The sequence below is a fragment of the Corythoichthys intestinalis genome, chromosome 2 (assembly GCF_030265065.1).
Source record: "Corythoichthys intestinalis isolate RoL2023-P3 chromosome 2, ASM3026506v1, whole genome shotgun sequence".
NCBI classification, from domain to species: domain Eukaryota; kingdom Metazoa; phylum Chordata; class Actinopteri; order Syngnathiformes; family Syngnathidae; genus Corythoichthys; species Corythoichthys intestinalis.
In genome coordinates this window covers 4,906,429-4,932,749 of record NC_080396.1, presented here as the reverse complement: position 1 = coordinate 4,932,749, position 26,321 = coordinate 4,906,429, and the positions used below count along the sequence as shown (strand labels likewise).

Here is a 26,321-nt window from a genome sequence, read left to right as displayed (position 1 = left end):
CTAATACATGGTAGTGTTACGGGGTAAAAATGAGTGAACCCAGGTGGCGAGCGACACCGTGTGACTGAGGAGATACCAGAGCAGTTTCCCAGGTCACAATGTCATGGTCCAACAATAAGGGAAGGGCACTGAATGTGTGCGCATCGGGTGGAGTCTAAGGTCCTTCGTGACTGCCACTGCTGAGGGCTCTCTCCACTATCGGCAGGCCTGTGATGATAAAAACAACGACCACCAGTGCAGTTCCCGGATCTCCTCCGCGTGCCACAGTTGCATTTTCGGTAAGCTTGAGAACGATAAACCGATACGACCAGATATCCGGTTTTACAGTTGAGAGATACAGCTGTATCGACAGTAAAGTTACCATTCGACAGTAATTAGTCATTAAATATTCAATGAACCGATAGTAGAGATAGAATTCGGCTAATTTCAACAGTACCCAAGAAAAACAAAAGTCGGACTTTGAAGTAACGAAGGCAGCCAGATCTGTTCGCATGGGACAGAGCTAGTGTGAAGCGGTACAGAGATCGTAAGTTTTTAACCCTGAAAAAGAACCCACTTCAATGGTGGAAAGGGCGGCATATTGTTTCCACGAAACACAGTCTACTTAAACATGAACATGCGGATCAGTTGATCTTCCTCAAGAAAAATCTGCCCTTCAAAAAAGATAGACAGTAATAAGGAATTAAAAATTGTGGAAGCACAGGCATAAGACTTCGCTGTGTATAAGGTTAAAGTAATGGTTATAGACCCGTCTGTCTAAAATGCAATATTTTTTGCTTGTAAGATGTTTACGTTGAAAGTTTGCACTTAAATTACTTAACTATTGTGTTCAAAACACCAGGAAATACAGTAATGAAATTACTGCACTTTATTTTATTATCAATCCCATCCAACAAAATGACGGTCACATAGTAAGCTTTATTTTTTTCCATAAAAAAATAAAACATAACATTGGTACAAAATTTTGTTGTTTAATTCGATCTTTAATTTTTTTTATATGTTTAAAATACTGTACGAACACACACAAATGTTTACTATCATATCGGTTTCCCTCTGTATCGAACTTAAACTGTATCGAATCGTATCGAATCGCTCGGCCTTAAAAATGTATCTTTTTTTTTTAATCGAATCGAAACCTGTGTATCTAGATACATATCGAATCGGCTTCATGCCAGAGATTCCCAACCCTAATTTTCGGATACTCACAGCCGAGGCAGAGCCTGTCGCCCTGCCGCTGCGGTTGTCTCACATTGTGGCACGTCGGACAGGGCCTTCTCGTGCCTGGTCATTCCTTCCGCCTCTCGTCGTGCCTTGGCTTGGCGTCCTCCCGGCTCTGTGCTTCCTGTGTTCATGTCACCTGCGCCTTTTATTGACCTGGCTCACAGTTTTGTCCCGCCCCTGTCGGCCTCCAATTGGTTTAATCCTCTTTCTAATTAGATTGGCCAGAGTGTTACACCTTTAGACAAAATAACTGCTTCCAGTATCCACCTATTAGATTCTTTCAATGCTCTGCTGGAATTTTAGGCCAGTCTTCTTTGGCCAACTGCTCCAGGTCTCTGAGATTTGAAGGGTGCCATTTTCATATCTCTCCACAGGTGTTCTATGGGATTCAGGTCTGGCCACTTTAAAAGTCTCCAGTGCTTTCTCTAAAACCATTTTCTAGTTCTTTTTGAAGTGTGTTTTGGGTCATAGGAAGACCCATGACCTCTGAAGGAGACCCAGCTTTCTCACACTGGGCCCAACATTATGCTGCAAAATTTGTTGGTAGTCTTCAGACTTCATAATGCCATGCACAGCAAAGCAACCCCAAAACATCAGGGAACCTCCGCCATGTTTGACTGTGGGGACTGTGTTCTTTTCTTTGAAGGCCTCATTTTTTTCCGCTGTAAACTATGTTGATGCTTTTTCCCAAAAAGCTCTACTTTTGTCTCATCTGACCAGAAAACCGTTTTTGGCTTTCTCAAGTAAGTTTTGGCAAACTCCAATGTATGTCTCTAGGTCAGAAGTGGGGTCTTTCTGGGTATCCAACCATAGAGTCCCTTTTCATTCAGACGCTGACGGATAGTACAGGTTGACACTGTAGTACCCTCGGACTGTGGGACAGCTTGAACTTGTTTGGATAATAGTTGAGGTTCTTTATCCACCATCCGCACAATCTTTCGTTGAAATCTCTCGTCAGTTTTTCTTTTCCGTCCACATCTAGGGAGGTTAGCCACAATGCCATGGGCTTTACAACTATTGATGACACTGCGCACGGTAGACCCAGAAACATTTGGGTCTTTGGAGATGGACTTGTAACCTTGAGATTGGCCATGCTTCCTCACAATTTTGCTTCTCAAGTCCTCAGACAGTTCTTTCTTTTCTCCATGCTCCATGTGATACACACAAGAACACAGGACAGGTTAAGTCAACTTTAACCCATTTTAACTGGCTGCAAGTGTGATTTAGTTTTTGTCACCACCTGTTATGTGCCACAGGTAAGTAACAGATGCTGTTAATTACACAAATTAGAGAAGCATCACATGATCGTTCAAAGGGTGCCAATACTTTTGTCTGGCCCATTTTTGAAGTTTTGCGTAAAATGATAATGATTTCTTTTTTTTTTCCCATTCTCTTTTGTGTTTTTTCATTGCAAGCAAAATAAATGACGATATTACTACCAAAGCATTTGTAACTGCAATCATTTTTTGGGAGAAATTGAGCATTATCTGACAGAATTGCAGGGGTGCCAATACTTTTGCCAGCACTGTAGCTGTCTATCAGTATTACAAAAACCTTTAAGTCATAGCTGTCAAGTGTCCCGTTTTGGCCGGGAAACAGCTGTATTTTATCCCTCTTTCCCATAATGCATAAAAATGCATCAAAACTTGTGACAAATACATGTTACAATTAGATTATTACTAGGGCTGTCAAAATTATCGCGTTAACGGGCGGTAATTAATTTTTTAAATTAATCACCATTGAATCGTGTTGTGGGTCTTACAAAATGCGCTACTGCCCTCCAGTGGCCAGTGTTATTGCTTTAAAATGGATTTTCAGCATTGTGCTTTGGAGCTAAGTTGCATCAGAACCTAGAGATGTCTCTTGTGAAAAAGAAAACGTAGAAGATGTATAAATATGTCTTTGGGACACTGAAACAAGTAAAAATAGAGCGTATTCATACGTTTTTGGTAGGGCTGTCAAAATTATCGCTTTAACGGGCGGTAATTAATTTTTTAAATTAATCACGTTAAAATATTTGACGCAATAAATGCATATGCCCCACTCAAACAGATTAAAATAACAGTAGTGTAATGTCCGCTTGTTACTTGTTTTTTTTTGGTGTTTGGCGCCCTCTGCTGGCGCTTGGGTCCAAATGATTTTACGGCTTTCAGCTAAATGAGTGAGCATGGTGTAATTATTGACATCAACAATGGCGAGCTGCTAGTTTATTCTTTGATTGAAAATTTTACAAATGTGAATAAAACGAAAACATTAAGAGGGGTTTTAATATAAAATTTCTATAACTTGTACTAACATTTATCTTTTAGGAACTACAAGTCTTTCTATCCATGGATCGCTTTAACAGAATGTTAATGCCATCTTGTTGATTTATTGTTAAAATAAACAAATACAGTACTTATGTTGAATGTATATATCCGTCTTGTGTCTTATCTTTCCATTCTAACAATAATTTACAGAAAAATATGGCAAACAACTTTTACAGATGGTTTGAATTGCGATTAATTACGATTAATTAATTTTTCAGCTGTAATTAACTCGATGAAAAATTTTAATCGTTTGACAGCCCTAATTATCACATAATAAAGATAAAATCAGTTGTTCATTAAGTTAAAAAAAAAATTAAAAAAAAGTAAAGATTAAAAGTTCTCGAATAATGAGATGGCGAATTGACTTTCCTAAAGAGAAACAGGATGGGGAACAGACAGTGATGTTCACAGTAAGAGTGTGACAATATCTCGATACAGCGATATATCGCGATATTTTGCAACCCGATTGGTTATCGATATGCTCCCGCCAAGTATCGATACTTTTATTTAACATATTGGCCATACAATGGCGTATGGATGCTGTAAACTGCTCAATGTTTGTTGAGCAATTCCTTGGCGGTCCACTAGGGGCGCTCGGGAGTGGCGGTGAGGGTAAAGTGCGCACAAGTTGTCTAGAGAAGAAGAGAGGAAGCTCCAAGTGGGTTGAAAAAATAAAAAAGCTCCGTGAGAACGGTGGAGGAAAAAATGAGAAAAATATTGCTACAAATCACACATGGGGACACACTTTAGATTTTACACCAACAAGAAAGGAAGTAAGGTGAACAAGGACTTTGCTGTATGCAAGAATTGTCTAAGAAAAATAGGTTTCACTGGCAGCTGGTGACGTTGTGGACACCGGAGTTTGTGAGCTTCGCTTTTATCACTTGAGGTAAGAAAGTTTTGCAATGTAATTGACTTTTTAATTTACATGCATTATTTTGATGACATTTGGTGTTGAATGATATAAAATAAACCAAGAACCCTAAACTGGATGAAAATGAATATCGAACAAGCCCACATAAATTTACCGATTTATTTGATATTATTTGAGAACCACTTTCCATCTAGTTTACAACACAAACTGTTATTACTGTCATTTTGATACAATAAGCTATAAAAATGGTTTGAATAGGTTCCAAGATATATAGTGATGTGCATGATAATTAATTTAGCCTACATATTAAAAATAGGTAATTATAGAATTTTTAATTTCTATACATTCAATTCATTTTTTTTTTTTAAATTCAATACTTCCAACACAAAAAAATCAGGATTTCAACTCAAAAGCTATGAAGTAGCTAATAATTTTTGTTTTATTTTGTTGTTTTTAAGGTGAGGAAGACTGTGACTGAGCAAGTCTGACATCTTAAATGCTGAAGCAGATAGTGGGAGTGCTCAAACCAAGCAACAAAGGTCATATACGAAGAAAAGACCCACCAATTTTATCATTGCCCCACTCCAAGCTCAACTGCTGACACCTACGGCACTTTTTTTTTTTTTTTAAAGATTTAAAACTTTAAAGAAATTAAGGGTGCCATTCATCATGATCTCTCCAAGCGATGTCAGTGGTCGTGGTTGGTTTCCTCTATATGTGCAGGGGCACAATTTGCAGTAGATTTATATTTTACAGCAATGTTGCACAGAAAATGTGTCACTGTTTAATACATGACTTAAGCAGTATTTTTTCTATTTTTAAATATCTTTTTTTTTTCTTTTCGTTTCAACAGTTGTATCGTAGAATGTCATGTATCCAATTTCTGACCAATATATCGATAATCACCGTATCGTGATATAATCGTTATCGTGAGCCTTGTATCGCGAATCGTATCGTATCGTGAGGTGCCCTGAGGTTCCCACTCCTACTTCACAGTATTTAAGATCAACAAAGATGGTCCTATCAGATTTCGACCACCTAGGTAATTAGTAATTAGTAAGCTGTTGACAAGTTTTTATTTTTGTTCTAGGTATCTTGTAGTCTCATCTTAAAATGTAAGGGATACTGAAGCTTGGTTTGGGGTGGTGGGATAGCAATCGCTGAAAAAATGTCCCTTATTTTCAAATCCAAAACTTTCAGGAAAGGAGTGCCACGTCATTTACAATAGAAAAGCAAATGTCAAAGCTTTCATGTTGTTGCTTCGGTCGCGATAATCACCTTGGCTTGTGCTTCGCTCTGAGCTGCCTCCAAATGCTTGGCGGAGTCATTGTGCAGCGCTGCATTGTAGTCGAGGAGGGGCCCCGCCTGGACCTGGAGGAAGACAGACGCGAGTGAGCTCTATAGAAATGGTCTTTTGCTACAAACACAAGCGCCATTCCACAAATTTATGTTATCGTTTGTGAACTATTTATGCCAGGGGTGTCCAAACTTTTTTCTCCGCCATTGACGGCAACAGACGTCCAAACCATTTTGTACGGCGGCCGAGAGTTGCCAGGTGAAATGCAAAATCCAAACACTTTGCAAAAAGAAAAAACCATGAACCCCAATTTCAAACGCTTTGCGACGGAAAAAAGCGCAAATGCAAACTGCCACAACACGATCCCCAATTGCAAAAGCACGAACCCCAGTTGCCACAACGCGAATGCAAATGGACTGCAACACGACTACAAGAAGCCACAGCATGACAGCAAACACAAACCCTAGCAAAAACTATCGAATCACCAGTCTCGGACGAGCACTCACTCAGACATTTTATCATGTAGAACAAACTCAGACAAAAAGCTTGAAAAAAAATAATGCATTAGTTCAAAAGAGCAACTCTTTAGCATTCAGAAACACTAAAAGAAATGAATAAAAAAAACAATGTGGTGGTCAGTAAATGTTACTTTTATAGAGCCAATAGAGTCCAATGCAGATTCTTGACTCTTAACACCTTGTTCAATGCAGATTCTTGACAAGATGATAATGCTGGAACTTTAGTTTGGTGCTGTTCCAGTGAGATTTACAAAGATGACTGCCTGAAGAAAACATCAAAATTCCCTCAGGCCTTGAAGACACGGGGCTGCATGTAAGGCAAAGGCACTGAGTAGATGGACAAGTTTACATTGAAATTTTAGATAGCTTTCTTATCCCTTCAATTAAAAATATGCCATTTTCCAAGATGACAATGCATCATGCCACAGAGCTAAAACTGTTCAAGCATTCCTAGGAGAAAGACTCATCCAGTCAATGTCATGGCCTGCAAATAGCCCAGATCTCAACCCTATTGAAAACCTGTGGTGGAAATTGGAAAAAAAATGGTCCACAGCAAGCTTCCGACCTGCAAGAATGATCTGGCAACTGCAATCAAAGAGAGTTGGCACCAAATTGATGAAGAATACTCATCGAGTCCATGCCTCACAGACTGCAAGCTGTCATAAAAGCCAGAGGTGGTGCTACTAAATACTTGAGATGTGTTTTAACCCTTTCATGCATGACCCATGATATATTGAGTAAAAAAAATATTACTAAGTGTTTTTATGTGTTTTTAGACATAAAAATAAGAACTGATTTGGTTCTGTTTTTATACACCAAATTTTCAAGGAGTTATGAACATGTCCACATTGGTGGACAGCATGCGTTTGTGGATATTAACTAAAATATGAAAAAAAATCAACGAAGATCAAGTGATATAACTTTCAATGTTTATTGAATTATGCAAAAACTATAAATATTTTTCAAAATATTTTGCTCCTTTCAATACACCATTCTGGGCTCTTCTTTTTCACAGAAAAATGAACTACAGTGTTTTAAGTGCGAAACTAAGCAACCTTCAGTGCTTCAATTGACAAAACTAAACAAACTGCAGTGCTTCAACTAACAAACTACACAAATTGTAGTGCATCAACTGACAACCTCAAAAGGTTAAGGCTAGGCCACAGGTGAGGTGCTACAACCCTGCTACAACGCTGCATGCTTATGTACTTCCAGTACTTGACCAGTTCACCATCTCGTGTGAAAATTTGCCATGTACTCAGGACATACAGCCAAATTGCAACACATGCAGCTGTACTTCGTTTTTCGTGTGCATGCAGGGTCTTGGCATCTTTGGGCATCTTTTATGTTGTTCAGCTGGGGCCACTGATTTCCAGGACCAAGCCTGACCTCCAGGGGTACCTTGGATGCATGTTTGCGCTTCACAGGAAGAGGTGGTGGGGAAGTGTCACTTGGTCTCCCCCTTTTGCGGACAGTGCCTGAATTCATCAATGAACGAGCCACTGATGCCTTGAAAGGCAGAAGACCACCCTCCTCCAATCCAGAGAATATGAGGAGATGCCAGGCATTCACAACAGTTACATCGAGGAAGTGGAAGAACATTCTGATGTACCAGCGTTTGTTCTTGTGTCTGTGGGGATACATTGCCACCATTTGGTCCATCAGGTCAACCCCTCCCATATAATCGTTTATCCTTCACTGCAAATGGCCTGTCAGTGGTGATGATCTTCTTATCTTTCTTGGACCATCTCTGTGCAACATCCGTCGGGTGCTTGCCAAGACAGGACGAGGCCATGTGAATACGTGAAGTGTCAAGCCAACATGTGACAGTGGCATCTTCACCATTGGTGACAACAGGGATAGCTCCTCTTCCTTCTTCTTTGAGTTCTGTTGCACTCCTGAGTTTCGTGCCCCCTGAAGCCTGTTGACCTGGCATGTGCCAGTGCTATAGATGCCCTGTTCCTTTCAAGACAGTAATCAGTGGAATGCCACAAAAATAGCTATCAAAAAACACCTTGTGGTTCTTGAATTGGATGTCATCACAGAGGCGCAAGATGACGTCTGCAGCCATACCCAATTCGCTGACTGCACCTGTGCTGGCTCTACCCCTGTACACTTCAAAGCGGTACATGTATCCTGAAGCCCCTGATCTTTCCCAAATTTTCACACCCCAGGGTTTTGTTTTTTTGGGGATGTATTGCTTGATAGACAATTTGCCTTTGAAGGGCATGATCATATCATCTATGACTTGAAACTCTTCAGGATCCACAGCAGAGAGGAAAATTGCTTGAAGAGTATCTAGCACTGGTTTCATTCGGAACAGTTTATCGTGTCCTGGATCCACTGAGGAGGTGTCTGTAAAGTGAAGGTATTGGAAAATGTCCTCAAAATGGTTCACTGCCATGGCATCAGCAATCAAATGTAAACGAAGTCCCTGTTCAGATGACCAATACGTCCGTCTCCGTGGGTAGCGGATGTAGGACATGACTAAGTTTATCCCGAGGAACATCTTCATTTCTTTTGCTGTCGCATTCAGGTTCTCCCTTCCCTTCTGGAGGGTATGGAGGTTGGTGTGGTATGTCATATCATCTATGAGTTCTTCTGGGAAGAGGTGCAAGAAGAATTTCAGGGGCTCAGTTGCGTTAACATTTAGACTCCACTTTCCCAAGAAGTCAGGTAACACACCCTCACATGTATTGTGCTTTACTTTCCAGATGTATCGTTTTTGTTGTGTTTTCTTTGCTGTGGCAAGTGGTGCTGGTGTGTCAACAGGTCTCTCTGCTTTCAAATCAGGTTCTGCTGCCATCTCATCAGGGCTTTCGTCCTCCACATCCTCTGCATTCGGTCCTTCCTCCTCAGAAGCACTTTCACATTGATCTAGAGTTTTTTTTACTTGGCAACCACTCTTCATCACTGCTGTCAATGTACTGTGAATTTTCAGAATCAGGAGGCAGTTCCTCCACAATTCTGTAGGCCTGGCTGGGCCTGGCACGCCCAGCACTAGCCTGTAAAATGTGAATTGTGCCTGTTGCTCATAATGAAAAATGCACAAAACACACATATTGATATATAGAATGCAGCTTGCAATCTAATAGCAAAAAATGTTGATTTATACAAAAGAAAACTACTTCAGATAAAGCATTGTCAAGAGTGACATACTGTTCAGTAATTGCATGCAGTCCACTTCGATGGACATCTGAAAAATTGCAATTTCCTCCCAATCTAAAATCAATACTTGGAAATTTTCACAACTATGGTGATTATAAGGTGTTACTTGATGTAAAAATATTTTTTTTACCTGCAGGAGTCTCCTACTGTAGAAGAATTGAACAGAAATCCCAGAGGTGCTAGGCATGTTTTCATTCCTGGCAGCCAACTTTGATGTTGACACATTTATTCTGCAGTTACAAAGGTTGACCACACGAAGCAGTGTTGGATGGATTCTCAGGCGTCCACTTTAGAGGCTTATAAGCAACACTGCCATCAAAACCTATTCTAATACTTGAAAATGATGTTTTAATAGCTGTCTACTGCAGTGACCGTCATGCGTGAAAGGGTTAATTGTTATTTGTTTGTTTCTCATGATTCCATAGTTTTTTTCCTCAGAATGGATTGATTCCATATATATTTCCCTGCACTTGTAGACTACATTTCACAGAAGTACACATTAGGACCATAGGCGGATCTACTATTCAGCAAAGTAGGCAATCGCCTTAGGCCCCCAACCAGTAGGGGGCCCCCAACCAGCTGCCCTTGCCCCGATGAGAAAGAGCTTGGGTCACCGGAGCCAGCAGCACCCCCAACTATTCGTCATGTATAATTATGTCAGCATACCAAACAAACACATAACAAAACAAAAAAGAAAGCCATTTGAATGCTGCATTTGTATTATCTCTCCCCCACACACACGCACTACAATGGACTGTTTCACGATGACGGACTGAGTTATCAGTGGCTTAGCTTCATTTACACCGTTTAGCTTCGCTTAGTTCAGTTTAGCTTCGCTTAGCTCCGCTTAGCTCCGCTTAGCTCCGCTTAGCTGTTTGTTAGCTTCACTTAGCTCTCCCGCGTTTTTCACGCCACTAAGCTCGCTATTTTTACAGCTCACTTGCTACTTTGCACGTCGGCTATCGTTTATTTTGAACACATGAGCGAACGTGCTCTCCATGAGAGCCAAAGTTCAGTGAGGGAGAAGTTGAGAACAGACCGCTAATGCCTCTTTTAACTTTCTTCTTCTTCTTCTTCACACCGAACAAATAATACACGACAGCACACCCTGTGGCGAAACAATGCAGTACAGTTCCAATGAGTCATACAATAACACTCAACAGCTGGTTAACATCATTTGCTAACGAAAAAAAATTAAATCTACTAGTGACACTACAAGCAATGGCGAAGAATGTTTTTTTACGGAGTGTAAAGCTTTCGGTTACCGGCTTAGCGAGCGTACCTCCAGTGAACATTTCAAAATAAAAGCACGTCATGTTCGTCATATAAATAACGATTTCTGGAGTTAATCCCACATACTTCAGAATTAATAATATAATATGTTGAGTAAATACAGAATGCAGATTTTACACTATGAATAGCTTTCAAATGACTCTTTATGACAAATATGATTGGCAATGAATAATTATTGTAATTATTATACTACTATTATATATAGTAATATGCTATAATAATAATGTTAGAATTTTTTTTAAGAATTGTTTTGAATAATGTTGGAAAGGCAAAGTCAGTGTTCTGAATCTGTTTACTTTCCATTCTTTTGCACTAGTAAATGCTATCAGCATTTAACCTCGTTGTTTATTTGTGATTAATTATTGTTATTTACATGATTATTTGTACTTTAATAAAGAATTTAAATGTTCCAAAATGGGTTTGGTGATTCAATAACGTCAACAAAATTTTTATTGCTAAATTAGTAAAAAAAAAAAAAAAAAGAAAATTATTAGATTAGTTGACTAATCGTAAAACTAGTCTGCTGACTAATCAGGAGAAAATTTGTCATTTAGGACAGCCCTAGTGTACCGGAACATATTTCCTCCACACCCTTCTCACCTTTTTACCCCCTGACCCATGAAGAGGGCCCCTGGATATCTTCGCCTTAGGCCCCAAAATTGCCAAGTCCGCCACTGATTAGGACTACAACTCCCACCCTCCTCCTGTAAAATAAATTGCTGCTGCATTTTTTTCCCCGTGTCACTCCGACAACAACAACAACAAAAAAATTCGGGTTTTTCGGGCTGGGCCTGCAAATCTAGTTAATTGATCGGGCTCGGGCCGGGTCGGGCTTCAATACCAGCGGGCCGTGTCGGCGTCGGGCTGGATGTTTTAGGCCCGATCTAACCTCTATTGCACATATATAGTGGGCTAGGCCTACATTTTACTTTTGTTCTACAGTACATTGCAATTTAGTTGATGTTTTGTTTGCAACTGAACTGATCCCTGGATTGATATTGCAATAAAGATGCTGCTGCACTACAATATTTTCTTTGTCGTTTTCTTTAATATTTACTTGAATATTTTTATTGATGGGTCGTTGTGACTAAAACACAGTGACTGTTATTACTGATTTTGCACAGGAGTTCAGATGTTGCACTGTGTGAAAGGCTGCTACTGTGTGTGGAAAAAAGAGAAAGCCCTGGTCTCATTCAAAGCACTAATTAAATGCTGTGATCTGTTTTTAAAAAAAAAAAAAATATCTGAAAGTATACTATTTTCATTTGACTTCAACCAGGAGTGACACAAGAGTCAATAAAAAGTTGTTTAATGTCTGACCGCTTGTGTTGCCTCATGATTCACGAAAAATATGCTTTGCTTTAGAATTTTAATGCATCCCAGGATTTAATGCATCGCGATGCATTGCCGAATCGAACCAAATCGAATCAAGACCCTCTGAATCGAATCGTGGCCCTCCGAATCGTAATCGAATCGAATCCTGAGGGCAGTGCCGATGCACACCTCTAGTGATTACGTCACTCTCAGCCCCTCATTTACTGCAAAATGGACCCGAATTTGTTTGTGCTATGTTCGTTATAGTTGTTGGGACATCCCTATGTTATCGAGCGATTCAGTACCCTCCGTTTGCCGCAGCTAATTCAATTAATTCCTTAGCTTTAGAGCTTAAACGAATACTCGAGTAACTCGAGTTTAAAAACTGATCCGAGTAATTCTATTCATCTCGAGTAATCGTGTATTTTGACAGCTCTAAGCATCACGTTTTGCTCGGACTACTTTTAATGCGGGACAACGTGCTCATGTCACGTGCGTAGAGGAAGAAGCAAAAAAAACAAAAAACAAAAAAACTTACTGCAGCCGACAGCCGCTACAAACGACGCCGACGTTGCTAAAAACTAGCCCGAATGATGCTACGTTGGTAGCAGGTAGCGTCTGATGCGTCTCATAGAGATCACATGTATGTTTAACTACATGCGAAATGAAAGCGTCTGTGGCGTTAGTAAACAGCCGCCATCTTAAAGCAGTAGAGCGCTAAGCGCTAATAAATAAGATTAACGTTACTATCACTAGTTCGCGTAACGTTAGCCCTGCGGAGGGCTAGGTTTCTATTAATTACGACCACTGTCGATGCGTGGCTCACGTGTCTTACATACAGGCTTTAACATAACATAGCGTTGTGGAGTGATGAGGGTGTAAAATAAAAACTTAATAACGCTAACTATCAATTTTAGCTCAGTAGTCATTGCTGGATAAAACACCAAGTAGCACTGGTCCCTAATGTGCTCCAATACAGCCTGTATCATACATTTATTTTGAACACTGCAAAAACTCACAATCCTATCAGGACTTACAGTTTAGACTAACTTAAAACTTAACTAGAACTTAAAAATGGCTTGACGCAAATAGAAATTCAATTGAAACTCGTGGGGCAAAAAATCCTAACTTTTAAGTGATGTGTGTTATCAAGCGTAATGGCATTTTTAGGTAAGAAATATATATATATATATATATATATATATATATATATATATATTTTAATAAGATCTAAAAGTTTTTGGAGTGAAAGCAGTGAATTAGTCTTTTTTTTATTCTAGTTACATCTGAGATGCAATTGTTGGCTGTTTTCAACAACGTACATCGAAAATAAAGACATTGATTGACTGAAAATGGTTCAATATTAGATGAAATGTCTTGTTTTCTCATGTATATTAATAATTGCTCTTCACCTAAAAATATATGTTTTATCCGATTACTCGATTAATCGATAGAATTTTCAGTCGATTACTAAAATATTCGATAGCTGCAGCCCTACTTAGCTTAGACGCTAATTGGCAGCTTATAGTCAGATGCACCTTAAAGTTCAAAAATTAAAGTACATGAACACAAAATCCACATCGAGTCACCTGGTAGTGAGCAGTGGGATGATGGGGCAGCTTCTGTTGAAATAGCTCACAAAGTGCTCGGTTCTGTTTCTCCAGGTCAAACACCAACATCTTCAACTTGATACACTCTTCCCTCAGATCCTGCTCACAAACATAACAGACGACTGAGATGTGCAAAAGTAAAAGTGAGAAGGACGCTACCTTCTGATTGAGCAGAGCTTGCACCACGTGGTTGGCCACCTGGAAGCAAAAACATTCTTTACTGTACTGTCCATTTGACATTGGGTTTTCTTCATGATGTCACCTCATCCAGGCATCTCTCGTAGGCTTCTCTCTGACTCTCGTTAGCCAATATCAGGGCCGAGTTTTCTGCCTGTGAAAATAAGGACAAAACATGTCAGACAGATTGTAAAAAAAAAAACGTTATTTTTACTATGACTACTTTGCAACTTGCAAGCCTGGAAAACCATTTTCATTTATATACAAAAGAAGCATGAGTGTGGTACAGCTCACGACAGGCTGACGGCTGCGACAAAGCTCGAGTATACCCTCTACTGGCTGACTCAAGACATGCTGCGACGATTAATCGATTAACTCAAGTAATTCGATTAAGAAAAAAATCAGATTCAAATCAAATTTTGCTGTTTCGAGTATTCGTTTAATAAGATTGGTGTCGTGATGGTTTGTTTTGAAAGTGTTTGCATTTAGTTTTATTGATTTGGGTGGATACACCGCCCTCCAGTGGCAACAGTGATTATGCCATAACCCGTCTAACATGACTGTATCCAGCTGCTACCAATTTTGACCAACATAAAGTAAGTTTTTTGTTTGAGCTGATATGTTTTTTATGCATTCGTAATTTAGATTATAGGTAAATTTAACCTTTTTTTTTGAGGGAATGTGTTTGAAAAATTTGTTAAGAGCGTTGTATAAATAAGTTAGCATTTTATAGCATTTAAGGTAGCGGATTTTTGCAACGCAAGTTAGCCAATTGTTCTTTTGCTGTATTTAAAGCCTCATTTATTAATTTTTTTAATACCGTTTGAGGGTAAGCTCAGTGATTTTAAATTTTTTTTTAATGAAAGTGCAATTCTACATCGTTTGAAAAAACACAAGAATTTTGTTTTGTATTCATGTTTATTGCTCTTTTAAACGTGTAACTTAGCAAGCTTATGTTTTACATCTCCTAAAATTTATTCTGCAATGCATTAAATGTTCTTACTAAATAGTTGGTAGATTAATCGACTACTAAAATATTTGATGAATGCAGCCCAATGCAGATTCTTGACTCTTGACAAGGTGATGATGCTGGAACTTTTGTTTGGTGCGGTTCCAGTGAGATTTACAAAGATGACTGCCTGAAGAAACATCAAAATTCCCTCAGTCCTTGATAATATGCAACTGCATGTCAGGCAAAGGCACTGGGGAGATTGCTGTGGTTAAATCTTCAAAAAATGCACAAGTTTACATGAAATTTTAGGCTGCTTTCTTATTCTTTCAATTGAAAATATGTTTGTCATTTTCCAAGATGACAATGCATCATGCCACAGAACTAAAACTGTTAAAGCATTCCTTGGAGGAAGAGTCATCCAGTCAATGTCATGGCCTGTAAATAGCCCAGAACTCAACCCTATTGAAAACTTGTGGTGGAAATTGGAAAAAAAAAAAAAAAAAAAAAAAAAAGGTCCACAGCAAGGCTCCGACCTGCAAGGATGATCTGGCAACTGCAATCAAGGAAAGTTGGCACCAAATTGAGGAAGAATACTCATCAAGTCCATTACTCAGAGACTGCAAGCTGTCATAAAAGCCAGAGGTGGTGCTACTAAATACTAAAGATGAGTTTTGATTGTTATTTCTTTGTTTGTTTCTGATGATTCAATATTTGTTTTCCTCAGAATGGAGTGATTTCATATATATTTCCCTGCACTTGCTCTATTAAAGTATCATTTACTGACCACCACAATGTTTTTTATTCATTTCTTTTAGTGTTTCTGAATGCTAAAGAGTTGCACTTTAGAACTAATTCATTATTTTTTTCTAGCTTTTTATCTGAGTTTGTTCTACATGATAAAATGAGTGCTCGTCCGAGACTGGTGATTCCATACTCTTTGCTAGGGGTTGTAGTACTTAAAAATTGTTGTCCATAAGAACAACAAGAAGAAAAACAACTACTTAAGTGGCAACTTGACTTCAGCCTGTATTAAAGTGTTTGCTGTGTGGGTTTGGAACACAGCCAGACAATAAATGGTTTACAAAGGGACAGACCACAACTGCCCGGCTCCCTCTATGTGTGCTAATACTAGTGCCAATACTGTCTTATACGACGGTTTTGAGGCCCTAACATGGCTCTAAATGACACCCCCATTATTTCCACAAGCATGTATCATGTCATTCATGGATTATTTAGTGTGCATCAATTTATATATATTTTTGATGCTTCAATTAATTCATTCATTTAATTTTTTTTTTTTATTACCCATCACAAAATTGAATGTCAAACGGGGGCCGCAAAATATCTTACCTTGTGCCCCAACTGGCCCTTGGGCTGCAAGTTTGAGACCCCATTCTTATATGAATGTAAAATCTTGGAATTTCCTAGACTTCTGTACCTTTCAAACTGCAGTTGCTTGATCTTTTTCAAGCTTAAAAAATAAGGATCTTTTCATAAGCCATGTTGCACAGGTCCAAATTTATGGAGGTGGAACAGTTTCAGTGCACAAAAACTATTTGAATTGAATGGCGTACCGCAAGCAACACGTCACTTCCGCTCATTAATATTCATGACATTAGCTACTGTTGCTAAGTAGGGACAAGAAACCGTTTGTCCCTAATAGGAAATGAATGGAAATCGTGTACGAAGGAAATGTTTACAGAGCTAAACTTACTAATTCTCTCCGAAAATGATGTGCCTGGTGCCAAATTCACTGGCAAAGATGTGGAAGAATATAAAAATGTTCAGTTAAAGAGATGGCTTGAGTGTCGAAGGCTGAAAAAGACGGAAAAAAAACCGAGCCGACCTAAGCATAGCTTTAGCTTTTTTATCGACGCGACTGACAATGACATTCTCCTGTTTCAACAAGCTATCCTTTACCATCAGCCCTGTCTTTCTTATATAGCCTCTGGTTGTCCTACGTATCTGACCGTTCTTGGGGGTAATTTAGTTAGCTTTGTGTAGCGGTCGCAAATGCTACTCAGTGACCGCCAACGAACACTTTTAAGTTTTTCATTGATAACACATCTTAATTCTATAATTTATTTACACTTCCCCCTTACTAAAGTTGTTTTTTTTAATATATGTAACAGAAACGGTAACAGTGGCAGTCAGATACCACTGTAATTCTTTTCAGGTCATTCATTGTCAGACAGAAGCAGTACGGCACAACGTTACACAAAAAAATAAGTTAAAAATATAAAACTGGCTTACCTCTTTGTCCTCTGAAAGAGCATGCCAACCCAACAAATGTTTATTGCATATGAAATGTGAATGGATTCACCGAGCTGGTGTTAAAGTCCGCGCAAGTTAATTCGGTCTTCACATTTTTTCCTCCCGAGTATTTGGTTTCCGGAAACGTACGAAGAAAACATCCTTCATGTGTCGTAATGTCTAGAGTCGTTTCTACATGTTCCAAAAAAGCAATGCGTGATCGGCATGTTCGTTTTTGAAAGATTACCGGAGAATAGTAGCACAAATTACGTTGTGTCCATGCGAGGGCGGGTCTATAATGTCCCACTTCGGCTTTACTTCCGCTTTACGATGCGACGTCACGGTTTAAAAATAGCCTGCGTGCGGTACGCCATTGAAGTGAATGTTAGCTAAAACCAAATTCCCAACAGAAAAGCGCAATGGCAGCTGTTTTTGCGCACGTCTCGCTCACCTCTAGCTCCTTCAGCCGATCCATAAGCTCGCTACTGTTGTCCTCTAGGTAAGACTCCACGTCCGCTTCCTCGTCCGAGCAAAAGTCCTCGTCGCACGTTCTCTGCTCCGCCTCTCCCGACATCGTTCTCATCTGCAACGCACAGAGCGTCATCACAACCAACCAGTTCCAATTCCAATTCCAACCAGTTGCTGTTCTAGAAATCCTTCCTTTATGGTGAGTTTGTGATGCTACTGTATGGCAGATTTTGGTGCAGTTAGTGGAACATCTGAACAGTGGTTCTCTTCTATGTGGCAGCTAAAACATGCATTTAACACATGCTACGACACTGAAATAGATTGGAGGCCATTCATTATCTCGCACCATTGACCAAAAGCGTGAATGAAATCCACGATTGCATGCTTGATTTGGCTTCATCCACCTCCTTCTTAGCCTAATGCTTACGGAACAGGGTCAATCTGGACTCATCGTACCACATGACCTTGTTTTCATTGCTCCGCAGTCGTAATCTTTCTGCTGTCAGGCGCAGTCAAAATATTTCCCGTCATAACACTCCTGTTCGGTTCTTTCTTCAGGAACAACAATTTTCTTTGGATGACTTTTAAAGGGTCTGAAATTAAAGTATCCTTATAAATATGTTTTATCTTGTAATGAACTTCTTTATTAATCCAATTTATGTGCACAGTAGGCATGTGCCGGTATGAGATTTTCACGGTACGATAACCGTGAGCAAAAATACCGCCGTTTCACGGTATTGCAATTATAGCTCCAAAATTTTGAGATGTATGGGTTTAAAAAAAAAAAAAAAATCCATTGAACACGATTTTTTTAAAACATATTTGCAAATTGGAACATGAATATAATGTGAAAATAAATAAATTAACAAAAAATGACAAATATTATATAAAATTAAAATAAATAGAACCTAGACTATACCCACAGCCACAGCTCAAGTTGCTCAATATTAGAGTAAGAACAAAATAATTGCTATAAAAAGTAAAAACACTTCTAAATAAAATTAAAAATATATACTGTATGACTTTTTTTTGAGGGGGAAAGCTCAAGTGAAGTTTCGCCATTTTCAGCCACTGTGTCAACTCTAGTCTACATGATGCCATGCCTTTGTGTTAAAAAGAACAAAGAATTCATAAGTTAATAAGTTAGTTAAAAATGTATACCGTATTTTTCGGACTATAAGTCGCAGTTTTTTTCATAGTTTGGCTGGGGGTGCGACTTATACTAAGGAGCGACTTATGTGTGAAATTATTAACACATTTTTATATCATTTCACATGTTAATTTGGTGTTTTGGAGTGACACTGATGGTTTGCTAAACTTGTTAGCATGTTCTTGATGCTATAGTTATCTGAGTAACTCTTAGTTGTTATGTTAACATACTGGCCACGTTCGCATTTTGTTGTTCATGCATCATGTAACCCTTATCATACTGTACACTTATTCAGCATGTTGTTCTATATTGTATTTTAATATGAAATATCCGTTCTATGTGCTGGATTTTATCAAGTAAATTTCCCCCCAAAATGCGACTTATATATGTTTTTTTCCTCTTCATTGGGCATTTTTTGGCTGGTGCGACTTATACTCAGGTGCGACTTATAGTCCAAAAAATACAGTAAGTTAGTTTTATAAATTAGTTAAAATGTAAATATTGTTGAGGAAAGGTTTCATGTTAAAAAAGAGGAGTGAGACCTCCTCTCTCAATTAGCGATCTTTGACGCTATTCTTTTTCTTTCCCCCCTTCATTCAAGCTTTTCTCACTCAGCGGCTGTGAGACATAAACGAAGCTGCTCTCCCAGTTTAGCCAAGGCTAACATTCGTCTTTGTAAGTTTTAGTTAGTTTGTATACTGAATTTGAAAGGAAAATGTGTGTTTTGTTTTTGGCGAACTTTTTAATGGTGCTACTGCTATCCTGTTGAACCTAATCACACGTGGAAAAATACAATTGTACAACGTTTTAAATGTATTTATTTGTATATTTCACCACGATTTGAGAGCTCAATAAATTGAAGAAAAGTACGCCTTGTGTTTGGAGGATTTGTTTTTGGGTTTGCTGGCTGTTTAGTGACACTCGCGGCAACAAACGGGAAGGGGTGAGCGGTGCCGCACCAAGCCACTTCGGCTGCATTTTGGCACATGAAAAATAGCGAATACCGTACTAAGGTATGACGGAAAATTTGAGTGGTTTTGAAACCGCGACGTTTTCACACCACGGTAAACCGTGAAACCGGTAACCGGCACGTGTCTAGTGCACACATAGAATTAGTTTTTAGAATAAGGGTGTGACAATCTATCCAAATGGTGATATGTCATGATACTTTGGATCCCAAAAGGTTATCGATATGCTCTCACCAAGAATCGATACAGGTTAAGAACAAATTTCGTTCCTACGCTGGCGACGTAACCCGAATTTTCGCATAAATCGGAATGAACCCGTTAGATATCCCAAAATAACTATCCAAAAAAATCTAAAAGTATTGTATTTTATTTAATGATGGAGGATAGAGTGCCCTCTGGTGGCAGCGTTGGGTCTGGCTGGACTGTTGCCTAATGACTAAGACTCTCGTCTGACATAGATAAAGGACAGCTGTGCTCAGGTTTGCCCACATAAGGCTGTAATTTTTTTCAGCTAATATATGTTTGTGTATGCATATGTAATTAGGTTTACAGCTACAGTTTGCGGAGTTACAGTGGGGAGAACAAGTATTTGAGTATCAAATACTTGTTCTCCCCACTGTACGTGCGAACGATTAGCTGTGAGAATTGGAAATACGTTAGCATTTGTAACACTTAAACTACAGGACTTTGGTTCAGCAAATTAGGCTAATTTAATCCACGAAATTTACATAATGATCAGACCAAGATGGACGTTTCAACACCAATCGATTTGTGCAGTGTTTTATTGTTAACTTATTTGGTCCCAAAAACGTATAAATATGTTCAATTTTTAATTGTTTCAGTGTCCCAAAAACGTATTTATACGTCTTTTACGTTTTTTTTCCACAAGAGACATCTCTAGGTTCTGATGCAACTTTGCTCCAAAGCACAATAATGAAAATGCATATGAAAGTAATAAAACTGGCCACTGGAGGGCAGTAGCGCATTCGGTAAGACCCGCAACCCGATTCAACGGAACAAACGGCCAGGCCGCATGGCCGGAGCGCCGGCGGAAGACGACCGAATGGACGACCAGGAGGACGTACAGGACGGCAGGCGCGGGGAGTCCGAGCAGGACGACCGGGAGGACGTCCGGGACGCCAGGCAACAGACGACCATGTGCGACGACCAGCAGGACGTCCAGGATGCAAGGCGGCGGACGACCGAGCAGAACGACTGGGATCACCAGTGCAACGGACAATGCCGTTGAGTCCGTGCTGCTCGCCGGGCAGAGCCCGCGCCGCCGTGCTCGGCCGCTCGCGTCTTGCCTGGCACGGCCAGACTGTTCTCCCTGTATTTTTCAAACACTGAGAGAAAAGTCTGGGAACCAGCCCATTAACGGCCTCTCGAGCAGGAACAAAATCAATCGACAAATCAGATTCGTTTATTTACGTGACGTGTTCTTAACGAGCAACGTCACTCTTGCGCGTCGGAAGTCGTCTCCACAACAACACAGATGGTGAACAGGAGAGTCGAGAACATGTTCCAATCCACGGTAAAATCAGTTTTAAATGACCAAAAACACATCGACACGAGTCATTGACAACAGTCCTACTCGCGCTAGCCAAGTTGAATAAACTCCGCTCTCCTCGTATGTTTACTTCCGCACGCAGGTCCCTCGTCCTGCCCTCGTCGTTTTACTAACGTCACGTCTGCCCGTCGCTGATTGGTCCACTCCGCTGTCTGTTTGCTGTGGCTTGCTCCGCCCTGGAAATTGTATCCGCTGAATGGTGGCCAGACTCAATAGCTGGAACAGCAGTGAGTCTGGTGTACCAGGCAAGCTCGCGTCCCCCACGACCCTCCAGTGTCCCACGACTCAGCCAGAAACGCGCACGGCCAAACCAGTTCCCCCCCGAGAAACAAAACACGCCCCACACAAGTTCTCCAGGCGAACTCCGCCACCACAAAAGACTAAAAAAATCCAGCTTGATAAGACAGGCGGCGATGAGGGAAAAGTTTACCCTGGCTGTCGCGGCCACAACAGCGTCATCTCTCAGTTCAACGGTTTAGTTATGTGTAAATAAATTGTTACTTTGCTATCAAAAGCTCTATTTGTCTTGCTGTTTTTTATTTTGTAGAAGGAAAAAAATCTGATGTTTGGGATGTCACAAAAGCAAAAAATAGCTGTGTTAAAGTCAAAGTTATGTTTGAAATGTATGCTTTTACAAAAAAAGCTCAATTTCTCTGTTTTTTCATCAGAAATTGGAAAATTGCTCCAACTAAGCTATTTTCTAATTCTGATTTCTAAAGAATGGAAAAAGATATGAGCTAGCTTTTTTTCCTGCTGAAAGAAGAGAGTCTAATCTTTCTTTTGGTGGGTTCCCTGTTTATATAGCAATAGAACAGAATTTTCTGTGGGCCTTGCAAAATCAGTCAAAATCCAGTAAAACAGGGTGACACCTGTGAAAATGGCTGGGAGTGAATGAGTTAAAATGTTTGTCGTCTTCATACTGTGCTGTCCGTAGACGTCGTTCATTTGCTGTCATCCCTTACACTTCAAACAGGTTGGACGTCTATTAGTGATAAACCCATTCCAATTCACAGCAGGAGGATGAAAATAGCTTGTTTTTCTGTTTATTAGATGTGCTATAGACTATCCTAGAATGATTTCCTGACCCACGTATCGATAACTGTTGTATCACCATATTGTGAGATCATCGTCTTGTATCGCAAATCGTATCGTATCGTGAGGTGCCCTGAGGTTCCCACCCCTAATACCAATACCTGCATTTTAGTGCCCTATCAGGACCCCTTCTGATACTAGTATTGGTGCAACACACAGCCGGGTAGCGGAATTGAAAGCCCAAAATATTGGTGGAACACTACTAAAAAACACATCAAGCAAGGAAGACACTTGAAATGTTTTCATGAGTGGAAGATGTGCTCTCATGTAACCGGAGCTGTACGTGAAGTGTTTACAGGAAGATTATCGAGCAGTGCTTGAGTAAAACCCCGGCCAACTGCCCAAATGGAGAGTAACCGGAGCGTCACCGAAGGCCGATCGATACCTCCATGAAGTTGGACACCCATCAGTTGCAAATTTATACAAAAATGATGTCAATCGTTTGTGCTACTTTTGTTTTTGAGATACAGGCAGTCCCAGGGTACGAGTAATTTCCATTCCTACACTGGTGACGTAACCCGAATTTACGCGTAAATCGGAATTAACCCTTTAAGTACTCTAAATCTTAAAATAACTATCCAAAAGTATTGTGTATGACTGAGGAACAGACACTCTTCTGGCATGGATAAAGGACAGCTGCGCTCTGGTTTGGCCCACATAAGGCTGTAAGCTGTTTCAGCTAATATATATTCGTGTATGCATTTGTAATTAAGTTCACAGCTACAGTTTTTGATGTTACATATTAGTGATTTGCCGTTAGAATTGTAAATACATTAGCATTTGTAGCATTTAAGATAGCAGACTTTTGTCATGCAAATTTAGCCAATTTAATCTACTAAATTTACATGTTGTTCAAACTAGATCTGTGGTCAGCAACTTGCGGCTCTAGAGCCGCATGAGGCTCTTTGGCTCTCCTTGGAGGTTTTTCAAAAATGTTTGAAAATAGAAAAAGATAGGAGAGGGAAATTTTTTTGTTTGTTTTGATATCGTTTCTGTAGGATGTCAAACACAACACAAACATTCTTGCCATTAATTAATATTGGAATGAAGTTAAACTTGAGGCGGCGTCGTACAACACTGTAGTCTATAAGATGCACTGCAGGGAAAATAAACATTTAATGATGAAAGCTCATTATGAATTTGTAGGCAACTTAGTCATTTTGATAGTAGGCTGATATAGCTAATATACTGAAGATACTAGAGGTGGGAATCTTTGGGTACCTAACAATTCGATTACGATTCAGAGTAGGGCTGGGCGATATGGCCTTAAGTACGTATCACGATAAATTGAGTAGATTTACCTCGATAACGATAAATGACGATAAATTCGCCCAAGCGGACTGTTATATAATTTGAAAATTTGAATCAATGCATGGAATACTAATTAACCATTTCTCGTTAAATTTATTTAACCAGCTTTCAATTTAACAATTGCACATGCAGTCTAAACATTGAGTATTAAAAAAAATCTTGTAAACAATAAGAATTCAAGTGTGAACATTTATAACAGCTTGTATGACTTGAAAAATGTACAACATTATAAAAATCAATATGATGACTGTGCAAACATGTCATTCTAACACAAATGACTTGCAGCTTTAACAGTACACTTCAGACAACTTATTGATAATGGTTGCTGTGACATAATTATTCAACCCAAGTGTTTACGTCAAGGTTTCAGGTTTTTTTTTCCCCCCCCCGGAAACATTTTTTAATACATGCACCCCCCACACAGACACACCCAGATTAAAGCTGTATTTTATGATGGCAGAATAAAGCAAACACATACAGAAAAATAGCTGTGGCCATTAAACTGTCATATTATATATAGGCTTCACTGTTGGATTATACTTTATGCTGAGAGCTTTACCATCATGAAAGCTTTCAGAGAAATCACACAGAGATGCCAAATAACGCGACATGATGATTGCTACATGAAGTCTGTGCCCAGTCCACTCATTAATTTCAGCCGTTTCGACGAGGTTAGAGCCGCTATCCGACTCTTTCACGTTCATTTGTAGCCGCTGTTAGCCGCTAGCGTTAGCCTGTGGATTGGCTACCAGAAGAAAGCACTGAAAGCATCCTCTCCTGATATCGTGAGAACCAGGGAGGACAGCGGGTGAAAGCCCGTCTGGAACCCGCCACGAGTTTACTTAATGTCGGGTAAAAGTTTGGCGAAGCTAACTTAAGCCCGACTCCATCCCGTTTACTTGCAGCGTTAGCCGCTAGCGTTAGCCTACCGGGGTTCTGTTGTTTGGCTTCCTGAAAACCACGTGACTCCATACGAAAGCACACTGTCTGCTTTCTTAAAGGGGATTGAACATAGCCGAACAACAGCGTCAAAGCGGGATGAAAAGACTATATTTTCTTGTTTTATTAAATTACCGAATTTACCGACATGTCGGTATGTCGGTCATTGTGAAGAATTTCGGTGACGGTAAATTTTCGGTTTACCGCTTTGCTCAAATTCGGAGGCTCCGATTCGATTATAAATCGATTATTGATGTCACCCAAACCCCCCTTTTTAATATTTTGTACATTAGATCCAAAATAGTTTAAAAATCCTATTAGGCAAAACCAAATAATAATATTTAAGTATCAAGTTAGCAGTTAAAAACATTAAATAAAATACTCAAGTCCACATTCTGTATTAGCAGCTTTAAACTACATTCAATTAATTTAATGATGTGAATCAACCGTTAAAGTTGATAAAATTGCTTCCCTTTTTCTTCCATAATTTCCCTTTTGTCTACTTACAACATGTCTAAGTTTTTAAACTGTTTCATTATTTAAAGATAGATTCAAGTCAAGATTTTGGTGATTTAGGAGTATTTCAGATAAAAAGTTAAGGTTTGCTACGACAGAGCCTTCTAGAGAAGTCTACTGCTTTAAGATGGCGGCTGTTTACAACGTGGCATGTACTAAACGGCGAGCCTGTCGTTTCGCATCTCATTATTTTTATATGTTTTAACACCCCAGTCGTCTATCATTTAGCATCTAGTTCTGCATACAGTATATGTGATATCTACTATAGCCGTATGTGGCCGTATGTTTGTAGCAACTAACAACTGTGCGTTGTTTGAACCAGCTGTCGGCCGCAGTCAGGTATTTTTGTTTTTTTATCTCGCGGCATGAGTTAAAACTAGGGCTGTCAAACGATTAAAATTTTTAATCGAGTTAATTACAGCTTAAAAATGAATTCATCGTAATTAATCACAATTAATCGCAATTCAAACCATCTATAAAATATGCCATATTTTTCTGTAAATTATTGTTGGAATGGAAAGACACAAGATGGATATATATATTCAAAATACAGTACATAAGGACTATTTGTTTATTATAACAATAAATCAACAAGATGGCATTAAGATTATTAACATTCTGTGAAAGCGATCCATCAATAGAAAGACTTGTAGTTCTTAAAAGAAAAATGTTAGTACAAGTTATAGAAATTTTATATTAAAACTAGGGTTGTCAAACGATTAAAACTTTTACTCGAGTTAATTACAGCTTAAAAATTAATTAATCGTAATTAATCGCAATTCAAACCATCTATAAAATATGCCATATTTTTCTGTAAATTATTGTTGGAATGGAAAGATAAGACACAAGATGGATATATACATTCAATATATGGTACATAAGTACTGTATTTGTTTATTATAACAATAAATCAACAAGATGGCATTAACATTATTAACATTCTGTTAAAGCGATCCATGGATAGAAAGACTTGTACTTCTTAAAAGATAAATGTTAGTACAAATTATAAAAATTTTATATTAAAACCCCTCTTAATGTTTTCGTTTTAATCAAATTTGTAAAATTTTCAATCAAAAAATAAACTAGGAGCCCGCCATTGTTGATGTCAATAATTACTTACACAATGCTCATGGGTGCTGAAACCTATAAAATCAGTCGCACCCAAGCGCCAGCAGAGGGCGGCAAAACTCCATAAAACACAATTAACAAGCAGTTCACTGTACTGTCATTTAAATCTGTGTGAGCGGGGGGAGTGCGTTAATTGCGTCAAATATTTTAACATGATTAATTTAAAAAATTAATTAACGCCTGTTAACGCAAT

General features: G+C 39.1%; 1 protein-coding gene across 3 annotated transcripts in view; it reads right to left on the bottom strand.

Moving 5' to 3' along the window:
• The window catches only part of nckap5l (NCK-associated protein 5-like), an 83,749-nt gene that overhangs the window by 13,377 nt on the left and 44,051 nt on the right, over positions 1 to 26,321 (bottom strand). For all 3 annotated transcript variants that reach the window (XM_057857748.1, XM_057857730.1, XM_057857740.1), the window contains 5 exons: positions 17,438 to 17,569; positions 13,867 to 13,935; positions 13,764 to 13,802; positions 13,584 to 13,703; positions 5,683 to 5,775 (listed from right to left, as the gene is read on the bottom strand). In XM_057857748.1, coding sequence (XP_057713731.1) covers positions 5,683 to 5,775; positions 13,584 to 13,703; positions 13,764 to 13,802; positions 13,867 to 13,935; positions 17,438 to 17,569 — 453 coding nt within the window. The remainder of the gene's footprint in view (positions 1 to 5,682; positions 5,776 to 13,583; positions 13,704 to 13,763; positions 13,803 to 13,866; positions 13,936 to 17,437; positions 17,570 to 26,321) is intronic.